Source organism: Stigmatopora argus, chromosome 13 (genome assembly GCF_051989625.1).
Source record: "Stigmatopora argus isolate UIUO_Sarg chromosome 13, RoL_Sarg_1.0, whole genome shotgun sequence".
Classification (NCBI taxonomy): domain Eukaryota; kingdom Metazoa; phylum Chordata; class Actinopteri; order Syngnathiformes; family Syngnathidae; genus Stigmatopora; species Stigmatopora argus.
The window spans coordinates 3,779,788-3,791,986 of record NC_135399.1 but is presented as its reverse complement, the minus strand read 5'-3'; the positions used below and the strand labels follow the sequence as shown (position 1 = coordinate 3,791,986).

General features: G+C 42.9%; 1 protein-coding gene across 3 annotated transcripts in view; it reads left to right on the top strand.

Annotated features, from left to right (window-relative positions):
- Window positions 1–12,199, top strand: part of dpp10 (dipeptidyl peptidase like 10) — a 124,593-nt gene that overhangs the window by 63,258 nt on the left and 49,136 nt on the right. For all 3 annotated transcript variants that reach the window (XM_077616607.1, XM_077616608.1, XM_077616609.1), the window contains 2 exons: window positions 10,686–10,780; window positions 11,216–11,290. In XM_077616607.1, coding sequence (XP_077472733.1) covers window positions 10,686–10,780; window positions 11,216–11,290 — 170 coding nt within the window. The remainder of the gene's footprint in view (window positions 1–10,685; window positions 10,781–11,215; window positions 11,291–12,199) is intronic.

Genomic DNA, 12,199 nt, shown 5'->3' with positions numbered 1-12,199 from the left:
GCAGTCACTCACAGAGTTGAAATGGTAGTGGTATTCACATTTACTCCTTTTAAAATGTTCATAACTTAAATATAAAGAGTGTACTGTGTTATAATTGTATTTTTTTTACACAATCCGGGTAAACAGGCCAAACAAACATCTAACCATTTTTTTCTCTGCAAATTTTCACAATCAAAACCTCGCTATATGATATTTTACTGCCTTATGTCTTTGGTACTGTATCATCTCAGAGAGCCAACTTAAGATGGAAACTTGTGATGAATTATACATGGGAGGTTTAAATATAGACTTCCACAAGGAAAAAAACACCTCATCAGCCAACATTTTCATATCCTGTGATCCAATCAGTCTAATTACTCTACTTATCTTAGTTGTTTGGTTATGCCGCTAGCATTATTTACTTGTTTAATGGTCACTTATTACTACAAGGTATGTACATTGGCATCACTGGTTAAATGTATTTCCCCTTACCAACTGTTCCTATTTTAAATAAGACAACTGTAATATTATAAGATTAATTCAGTAATCCCTCGAATTTCGTGGATAATGTAGACCACACATGGCATACTACGTTTTTGTGCCTATACAGAAAGTACACAAGTACAATTATCAAGTGTATTTATTAAATATTACAGTTATAGGCGCATGAAAAAACTGTAATGTATTAATATCTAAATATACTCTATGAATAAAAAACTGTAAATACTTTAAATATTGCACTCAGTGAAAATAGTTAATCTCCGCATGATTTAAAAAAAACTGGTTATTGTGAGCTTTAGTCCAAGTCGGATTCGAGAGGCATTGGATCATCGATGGCGTAGGGGAGCTTTTCAGGAGGAGCTTTTGCGAGAGGTTTTCGGCGCGCAAGGAACATGGCGACCGCCATTTCTTTTCTTGTACAAGTACGCTGTGGTACAATGACATTACATTGTCAAGACGATTGCCAAATTCAATGACTTTGACCATGTTGTCATCAATCTCCTGGACATGTTGTTGCACACTGCATCTCATTGGGAAGATCTCCTGAAGATCCCCGCAGATCTTCTCACGTTCTTCATCTTCATTCTCGGTACCAATGTTATCAATCCTATGAGGTCCTCATCAGTTGGGGGCCGGGAGGGTTAGGGTTAGTGTGTTGACGTCCTTTCGTCATGCCAGCTTCACGGCCGTATCTAAGTCGCAAATCCCTCATAATGCTGGTTCATTTTTTCTGGGCGGGGTGTCTTAGGACCAATGTTCCCTCCAATTTTTCGTTGGTCTGGGCAGAAAGACAACCTCCCTGAGCGCACTGAGTACCAGTGTGAGCGACATCATCGGTACTCGGATGATTCGCCTAGAGACGTTTCGCCGACGGACGTTTGACAGACGGGCAGGTCGCCGAATGGACGTTCCGCTGAACGGAGGTTTCGCCGAAACGGGATTCACGCGCTCGCCCCGCCCCCGGATTGTGTGTGTACAAGTTTTTCAACCTCGGCCCGCGGGCCATATACAGCCCGTTAGGATTTTTAATCCGGCCCGCCGCCGGCGTTGTCCAAATTATAGTAAAAATCAATGTTAGTCTACCATCAATGGCAGCCCAGGAATAAGCACTCTTGGGCGGGCATGGCAGCCCGGGAATAAGCACTCTTGGGCGGGCAGATGTAGCAGAACCGAGCCGTAAAATGACAGCAATCGGGTCAAATCCATCCTAAAACAGCATTTAATGATTAAATACAAATACTGGAGCTCTTTGGACATAAGAACCAAGCCCAGGGAAGTGAATTCCTCGGTAAAATGTCGCGATGATGTCGCGATGGAGGCAAAAAAATGTCTATATACGTCCATTCGCCAAACGGCTCAAAATGCTCTCAAATTCGGTCAAATCCAGCCGAAAACAGCGTTTAATGATTAAATACAAATACTTGTATTTGTATTTAATCATTAAACTAACAAATACTAGTATTTGTATTTAATCATTAAACGCTGTTTGAACGAACGTTCATTCAGCGACCTGTCCGTCTGTCAAACGTCCGTCGACAAAACGTCTTTAGGCGAATCATCCGGTCACGACATCATCATTGCTTGCTATGGGCACACCAGTATCACACCTGCCGCAAGCAGGTGCATGTCAATGTTCCCTCTAATTTTTCATGTAAAACATGCTGTAAAACACGAAAAACATAAGAGTTGACAGAGCTACTGCCACTGGCTGCCGCTTAAACGGCGCCATCATGGGGAAAGGGGTAAAAAAAAAAAATGGATTTTTTTTTTTACTGTGCGCCATATGATTGCTGCTGCGCAGAGAAGACGAGAGTAGTGCGCAATTGCGCAAGCGCGCAGCTTAGAGGGAACATTGCTTAGGACCCCAGAGCTGTGAGGCCGATGCGCTAACCACTCGCCCCACCAGGCCGCCATTTAAGTTCCTGCAAAGTGTGTTTACGGGTTTAATTAGAATATTTTATATATGAAATACTGCTCTATTTATAAAATAATTCAAGTGACGAAACAAGTCCTTGAAACAATTAATTTTTGTGTCTTCTCAATTTGAAACATCACCGAATTAAAACTCAGTTGTATATGAATGCTTTAAACTAACACAAAGCAGTTTTTCTACATAGCATTAGGATTCAGAATGGTGAAAAATCAAGCAATTTCCCTTTTCTTTAATATATTGATTGGTGTGTGTTTGTCTGTGTGCGTGGCCAATATGTGCATTTGTGTGTGAGGGGGAACTGAATGTGCTGAAACCAATACTGGCAGATAAGATGGGGAAAACTACACTGCTGCGTAAGAAAAGCTTTTACCCTTGCCGTCAGCCTGATGTGAAAAAAAAATTGATTACTGCATAGAGTTGCCACACCAGTTTCAAATCACTTTCCACTGAAAGCCAAAGTTTGAGACTGTTTGGCTTTAGATTCTAGGTCATTTGTGATTTAATGTCGTTAAGACTGGTGGCGAGGAAAAGCCATCTCTTTTCAAGTGGGGTATGAGTTTGAGTGTCTTCGACATAGCAAGGGTTGGACATGCCATGTCATCAAGATAAATGTTAAAGGCAACAAGTACAATAAAATCAGCATCCAAAAGAGAACCGTATTGAAACTCTGTTTGAATTAGGCATCCATATTTGTCATTGATGTATGAATTGTATGAATAATTAAAACAAAACAAAAGGAAATAGGAGTAGGTCCACCTCTCTTCCTGTCTTATTGCGTAGCTGGTGTATTCCTTTTTGACAAGTTGTCCACTTGGGAAATGAAACTGGAATTGCAATGCTACTCATAATCATGTTGCATGTCTATTCAATTATTTTTCTATATACGTACTCAACATGTTTGTTTCATGTGTCATGCTTCGACATTCAAACGTTTCAGGTTACGATGCTTTGCTATGCAAATTACTGTTCAAATATACGAAAACAAGATCCAAGTTACAATATCCCCCAAAATGTAAATAACTTTCCTGTGTCCGTTATTTTGAAATTGTTGCGGTTGCGTTGAATCCTGCTTGACAATCTCCCTACAGTCGTCTGGCTTCCCATTAGCTGTCTCCCAACAACTCTTTTGCTTTTGCTTTTAAATTTCCTTTTAGTTTTTCGAGTCTGGTTAAAGCAACTTTGTTCTTTATTTAAAATTACTTCTGCAAATAAAATGAAGTAGGGGGTCCATTTATCCATCCATGACTGATATTGCAAGGTCTTCTTAATGCTTAGTTGTTTTGAATTCATAATTTGAAGTTGTTTATGCGCATGTTACGTGGGGGTGTGTGGAGAGCATGGTTGGACCCAAATACAGAGAAGCAGGCTACAATCTCACATATTTACATATATATATGTTCATTAACGTGAATATGTTTATTAATATGTGCTGTCTCTTATAAATAAATCGAACTCAAACATGGGTAATGAGGGTGCGCCAACGTAACTTTAACAACTTGAGGGTGCGGTGCACTTACGTAACTTTAATAACTTGTTCATAAAAACAACAAAGCATTAAATACAAAACTGGGGAAAGTGACAAACCAACAGCTAAGACAAGAACTAAATCTTACATGGAAAACACAGGGGAACGAGGAGCACTGGATATGAACATGACTGAACGGGGCAGCGTAGAAACAGGCATGAACAGCAGACGATCTGACAAGAACTGACAGAAACACAAGGTTTAAATAGACATACATGGGTTGATGGGACAATTACTAGAAACACCTGGGTGACACGAGAGAAAGCAAGCAGAAGAGACACCAGGGCAGGGAAATGACAGGTGAACTCAAAGGGCAATCACAATGACTGGTCACATAGGGGAAAAAAACTCAAAAAACCAATCCCCAACAAAAATTCCAGACTACCCAAAAATAAAACAAGAAACCCCAAACACCAGGTTAGGGAGGACTGAAGGGGGCACAACAAATGTCCAGAAACGAAGTCAGTCTCGTGGAAGTCCAGGGTGGCCCACAAGGAAGCAGCAGGCTGGCTGGTCCGGCGCACGTCTGGGCCAGGCAACAAGGAAGTGGTGGGCTGGCCCATCTGGAGGGGTGACTTCCCCAGGACGGTCTCTGGAGGGGGCAACGACGGCGGCTGGTACTTCGACCTGGAAAAAGGCCGGAGTGTTGTACTCACCTGGGAAACACTACGTAAGTGCACGCTCGCCAGGGGAAACAGGACGGCAGGGCGCAGACGGCACCGCCACCCAGGACGCACTCTGGAAGGTTGCAGACCGCAGCCCCACTGCGGCCACACTCTGGAAGGACGCAGACGGCAGCCCTGCCTGAGACACACTCTGGCGTCCTCGCTCTGGGAACACTCTTGGACGCAGGTGTCCCCGCCCTGAGAACACTCTTCGCGGCCAACCGCCTCACTGATGTCACCCTTCACGTTGCGGCCGTCCGCACCAATGGCGCCTCCGCCATCCCTGTTGCGGCCATCCGCCCTAATGGCGTCTCCGCAGTCCACGTCGCAGTTGGTTTGGCCTCTGCCGTCAGGGTCGCAGTCCACGTTGCAGCAGTTGTGGCCCCCACAGTCCTTTTCGTGGCCGTTCTGGCCATTGTGGCCCCCACAATTCATATCGTGGCCGTCCTGGCTTTCGTGGACTCCCTGTAGACACTTTTTAGTTTGTGAATAATGTGAATACATACATGACTTGAGATAAAATACAAATAAGATAAATGATCAGTGTGAGTAAAGTCAAAGGGTTATAGACTAGTAAAAGTATAAATTTGAATATCTAACAGTATTTCATGCCTATAGGGTGCTGTCTCAGTTGGGGGAGCAATATCTGCTTTTAACCCATACACAAGGCGCTTCAGCTTAATAGGCTCAACATATGGTAGTATGCGTGAACACTAAAACATGATATGCTACCATGAAACTTACACTAGCAAGCATGCTAGAGTACGTTTTTAAAAGGCAGTAGGAGAAAAATGAATTTTTGCCTTATTGATGTAATGTGTACTCAAAGCATTCAAACATCCATAAATCCGTCAAAGTCTCGGTCTTATGTATCCGACACAAAGAGTTCTGCCAAATGGAGTTTGCAGTCCAACACGCTGGGTTCCATCTCACTTTCAGAGTCACATTTTTTGCCGTCGGGTTCCGTATTAGTGATTCCAGCTTTGACAAAAGCTGGGACAACAGTGCTAACTGACAGTTTAGTCCAGGCATCCATATTCCATTCACAAATCATTGCTAACTCGACCGACGCTGCCTGGCAGTTTTTGTATCACTGTTTACCACCAGATATCCTCGGCTGCTAAGCCGTTTGTAACTTTGTTTTGAACGCCTTGTTTAAACCAAATTCCAAGGGTTAGAGTTCCTTTGTCAAGATGTCAAAATGTCATAGGGGATTTTTTTTCTTTACTGCATTATCTGTCGTGGAAATAAATGTATTTAAATCAAAAACAGCAGTACCATGACCTGATTCTGATGAATCACAAAATTACAGACACAATCCCACCTAACATTTTTCTATGTTGGCTGTTAGCATCTGAACTACCAAGGATTAATTTTATCTTGCCAACCAGTCAATTTCATCTATGACATTTTGGTGGAACGGACCGACTTTACATACAACATTTGAAGATTACGCAATTTTGGCTGAATTATTAAATCTACATCATACATATTTAATCTTTTGAAAATATTCTGAATGCCTCGGCTGCGAAGCGGAGTTAACCCAAAAGCAGGAAGCAGACAACTAAAAGGGGATGCGGGTGCACAAGCATAAGGTTTAACAGTGAACAGTGAAAGAAAACCCTAAATGTCCAAAATAACAAAAAAAGGAAGCAGCGGACTGGCCGGTCAGGAAGTCGTCCCGGCCGGGCTGCGAGAAAGCAGCAGGCTGGCCCGTCAGGAGGTCGTCCCGGCTAGACAGGAAGTGGCGGGTTGGCTCGTCAGGCGGTTGATAAACAGCCTCTCATGTCTTGGCCACCTGGCTTTCTCGTATCTCGAAATGTTTCTCGTATCTAGAGATAATTATTTGCTCGAAATTTTACTCGTATCTCGAAATGCTTGTATGTCGGGGTGCTCGTATGTCGAGGTACCACTGTATTTGCAAATCTCAAACACAATTAGCAGCAGAGGTAGGCAAACAGAGATTTGATGCAGAATTGGGTTACAGAAGTTGGGCATTACTTATACATTATAGTCATAGCTTGTTCTTTTTCAGGTACAGATGTTACATTATTAAGGGTGACAAGGGCCGAGAGACCAATGATTTATTGATGGGACGGAGTTCTCTTTTATCAATTTATCAGTGTTTTTTTTTTCATCATACTCTGACTTGCATTTTCCATATTCCAACCAAGTATGCAAAAATATGTAGGTCCTATTTTAAGATTGAATTTAAAAGGTTCCAAACTGGCCGAGAAAACTACTGTCAGAACCGCTCTGGACATCTAAATAATCGTCGAACAAAGGAAAGCATCCAAAACAGATGGGCAGAAAAGGCAGGTCGATGCAAGATGGACGGCGTGCGCTCGTTCCATTGTCTTGTCGTGTCCCCCTCTCTCCTGGAGGAGGAAGGGGAGGGAGCGGACGGACAGAGCGCACGTCCCTCTCGTAGTCTTCTCCGTGCCAAATCTCAACTCCTACTTCCGCCTGGAGGGTTTTATTGAAAGCAAGATCACGTGACACAAAAGTAGGCGGTGACAAACTTTAGGCGGGAATAAGGGAAAAGAGGAGATGATATATACAAAAGTAGATGACAGGCCTTGACTAATAGGTGTCCGTAAAATTCTATTCTAGTGACTAAAATATATAAAAGTACAAAAGAATACATTTCATATTTCACAACTACACTGATGGAACTGTAAATCATCAGTGGCGAACTGTGAGCATGACAACTGGGCATTCATTTCAGCAATCCCTTTCAAAAATTAATTGTCATAGCAACAGCGCAAACTCCACACAAGATGTGGGAACTCCCTGAATCGAAGGCAAGCCAGTCACAGAGCATAAGGAGACGGAAAAAACATTCATGCTCACACTCGTATCTAGGGGCAATTGAGAGCGTTCAACCAGCTTACCTTTGTTAGTTTTAGCATCTGCATATTCAGCATCGGAGGAGACAACCAGGGTTCAACAGGTTAATCCACAGATAATTTATTGCTGACAAATTGATCTATACAGAGCTCTGGGTCTCGGGGCCCTAACACAAAACATCTGTGTTTCTCTGTGCCCATGGAGAGACCACACCCAAACCCGAGTTTTCCCAGTTATCATAACACAAATATAAATAATGCATTAGCTGATTAAAGGTATGACGTTCACTTGGCCACGACTGTCTTCAAGTGCCATCCTGTTTTTTCTGGGATTTTTCCACTCGCCTCCGTCCATTCGCCTCCGTCCACTCGCCTCCGTATCAGTTGGCCTTGGGTGAAGCATCTGTATTCAACCTCAAAAGAATATCTTGTACTGAAAGCTTCCTTTATTCATTGTGCAAGCATTAATATAAGGGAACATTCTGTTCGCGTGCGTCATCAACCTGAAAACAAGTGTTTAATCGTACAGTAGTAATATATAAAAATAAAGCCTTTTGTTTTATTGTAATGATTCATCTGTAATAAAATGTATGATTAAAATATGTCATAATCTTCACTTTGTATGTTTTTTGAGATGTGGGAGGAAACCGGTGTACCCAGAGAAAACCCACGCAAACCCGGGGAGAACATGCAAACTCCACACAGTGAGGACTGACCTGCGATCAAACACTCGACCCCAGAACTGTGAGGCTGACGCGCTATCCACTCGTCTGCCGAGCCACCCCATAAACAAAATATAATTACCAAAAAAGCTATGTGTGATTTAACTCACCAAAATTGCTGTCCTTGAAAGCAAATATTGTTTTCAACAAATAAATCCTTCTTCTATTGACCAAAAATAGTTCAATAATTGGTTTATCTCTGCTAAAAAAGGAGAATAACTATCCCAATTCCCATGGGGTTTTGTGCCAGTCTTATGCCACATTTTGGGCTTAAGGCCTAAAGTTACATTTTACCCGCATACCGATATTTAAAAATGTTTCTCTGCACAAGCGTGGCTGAAGCAGAGTGGTCCATCGGTGTATTTTCATTTAGAAAATGCTCGAAAAAAGACCATGATGGGTGACAACAAGCATCCAGGAAGGTTCACCTCACTTTGAAGTGCTCCATTTCTGGCATTTATTTTAGGTTTGGCCTGACAACCAGGATTTAACACCCATTGATACGTGGATGCAAACAATGCGCCTCAGGGAGCTATTTGGAGTTTTATCCCTCCTTCCTTGGACGTGAAAGATAAACCTGCCTGTTTAGAGGTTAGCAAGCTAGTGCAGGGATGCAGACCTCACATCATGAAAGCAAGCTTCTCTTGGAATATCTTTCTTGAAAATATTGATGCAAGTATACCAAGTATAGCGCTGATAGTTTTCCGGACTTGAAATTCCTTCCGACTTTGATAACCAAAGTAGCCACATCATCAATTTAGTTTTGAACCATTCTGCTCTCATGCTCGCTTTATTACTTGCTCTCAGCATTCAGTGTCACCATTTTCGTCTTGGACTCTGTGAAGGCCATGAGCTGTTTTTGGGGGGTCCTGCCTACTAAAAATTGAACAAGATTGGGTGAGCCACCTTTCACTCTCCAAGCCAACACATAATTTAGCATTCACTCAGATTTGCAAAGTCCTAACCAACAAATAAACCACCTGCAAACTCCATACAGGAATTCAACAGGAAATTAACCCTCAATCTCAGAACTGTGAGGCGGACATGCTGTTCATGCGTCCACCATGCTGCCTACAGAAACGTTTGATTAATAATATTTTAAATATAATTCTCAATTTATGTGTAGCCCTATTTTAAATGGTCCAGATTTTCTCATCTCATATCATTTTCTGAACCGCTTTATCCTCATTTGAGTCGTGGGGGGTGCTGGAGCCAATCCCAGCTCTCTCCGGGCCAGAGGCGGGGGGCACCCTGAATCGGTGGCCAGCCGATCGCAGAGCACAAGGAGACGGACAACCATGCACACTCACCCATACCTAGGGGCAATTTAGAGTGTCCAATCAGCCTACCATACATGTTTTTGGCATGTGGGAGGAAACCGGAGTACCCGGAAGGGACCCACGCAGGCCCAGGAGAACATGCAAACTCCACACAGGTGGACCGACCTGGACTTGAACCCAGGACCCCAGAGCCGTGAGGCCGACACGCTAACCACTCGCGTCACTGGGCCTCCCTGGCTCAGATTTTATTAGTCCGTATTTGAAGGTGAAACAGGCCTTTAAATTTCCCCACAGTAAAATTCTTCAGAGGTTCAGTTACATCTTAATCTGCTTTGCTGCATCCGGCAAAGTGTTTCTTGAATCTGTTCAAGTACAATGAAATCTCATGTCTGATTATTCTGGAGAGAAATATGCTGCCTTGGTCTTAATCGCAGGTCTTCCAACTGGGTAACGACCCAAAGCATTCATTCATTTTCTGAACTGCCTTATCCTCATTAGGATCTTTTAAATGTCAAAGCTGGAATGCCTCGACAGGATCGCCGGGGGTGCTGGAGCCTATCCCAGCTGACTCCGGGCCAGAGGCGGGGGACACCCTGAATTGGTGGCCAGCCGATCGCAGGGCACAAGGACAACCATTCACACTCTTAACTAGGGGCAATTTAGAATGTCCAATCAGCCTGCCATGCATATCTTTGGAATGCGGGAGGAAAGCCCACGCAGGCCCGGCGAGAACATGCAAACTGTAAGCAGGTGACCAACCAGGATTTGACCCCAGAGCTGTGAGGCCGACGAGCTCACCACTCAAGCCACCGGGGCACCCGACCCAAAACACATTTAAGAAAAAAAATGGCTAAGTGAAAAGCATTGAACGGTTCTTAAGTGGCCTTTCATGAGCCAAGATCTAAATCTCACTGAACATGTGTGGAAGGAGATCAAACATGCGGTCTATTACATCAACATAATGATTGTTATTCAGATTAATTATTTTCAGAGAAGCACTTCGTTCTGCCTGGCTCTGTGTTTCAAATGGTTTTAGATTTATTCTCTCTAGAACCCCACAGCTTGGTTGTTGTATTGTGCAGGGGGGATTGGTTGGATTTTGAGACGTTTATCATTTTTTTCACACTATTTTTTTCCATTTAAATTAACATTTTAAATTTAAATTACTAACCAAATGTCGTTTACTTGTGACGAACAAGTTCCTCTCTTTGCTTCCTCTATTTCTATACAGATTCAGAAGTTGTTTACAGGAACAGTGATGGCCATGTCATCAAGTTCAACATTCTCTCAAACGAAACAGAGATTGTCGTATCAAACACAACATTTGTGAGTATTGATTTATTCTTCTTATAATTATCGTTATAATATTTTTTAAGTCCTGGGTTTAAATCCAGGTCGGTCCACCTGTGTGGAATTTGCATGTTCTCCGGGCCTGCATGGGTTTTCTCCAGGTAGTCCGGTTTCCTCCCACATTCCAAAAGCATGCATGATTGGCTGATTGGACACTCTAAATTGCCTCAAGCTATGAGTGTGAATGTGAATGTTTGTCCATCTTCTTGTGCCCTGCGATCGGCTGGCCACCTATTCAGGATGTCCCCCGCGTCTGGCCCAAAGTCAGCTGGGATAGGGTCCAGCACCCCCCGTGACCCTAATGAGGATAAAGCGGTTCAGAAAATGATTGAATGAATGAATTTTTTTAACCCCCAACAATAACACTTGAGCTTGGCATTAATTGGACACTGTTGTCTCCCTTTCCATTAGGTAAATTTCAATGTTGCCAAGTATTCTGTGTCCCCTGATTTGAAGTACCTGCTTTTTGCCTATGATGTCAAACAGGTGGGTCCATATTAAACTGATTTTGTTGACTAAAAGCTCTGAGTAGACTTCAAGTTAGCAGAGTTGTTGATCAGTTCAAAAACATGGTCGTGTCACGTATAGAGTTTATTCAGCGGTCGGGAAACTTTTTGAAAGAGAGAGCCATAAACAAATCATATTTGTCAATGTTATTCATTGAGAGCCTTACTGAGAATTTAAAAGTAAAAATACCTGAAATGTGTGCGTTCTTTAGTCATTTCACCTCTTTACAAAAAGTCTGAATTCTTTGGACATAACATTGTCACGCTATAACTAATCAATGAATACCAATGAGAGGATGCATGTAGAAAGGTCGAATTAAAAAAAATGTGATTAAAGATGCGTTAGATGTCGTGTCAACGCTTCTATTGGTACTCAGCTCTCTCGTCAACGATTTCCATATTTTTACCTCGCAGCTTAGCGGAGAGCCATATGCACCCATCATGAGAACCACATATGGCTCGCGAGCCATAGGTTCCCTACCCCTGGTCTAAATCATGGGCCTCCAAACCAAGTCTCAAGGGCCACAGTGGGGGCAGGTTTTAACTGAAGTGAATACATTTTCACCAATCTGTTCTCTTTAAAGTGTAACCAGTTGATTAGTGTTATTGCGCTATCAGCACCCACTGTGGCGCTTTGTGTAATAGTTTGGAACAGGGTTAGGAAAAAATAGATTTTTATGCCAAAAATACTTTTTGGAGCCCAGAACAAAATTAAAAATAATTTTTGATAGCCGAAAGCAATAATTGGAAGTTCATTTTTCCACATGGGGGTCCGGTGGGTCGAGTGGTTAGCGCGTCGGCCTCACAGCTCTGGTGTCCTGGATTCAAATCCAGGTCGGTCCATCTGTGTGGAGTTTGCATGTTCTCCGCGGGCCTGTGTGGGTTTTCT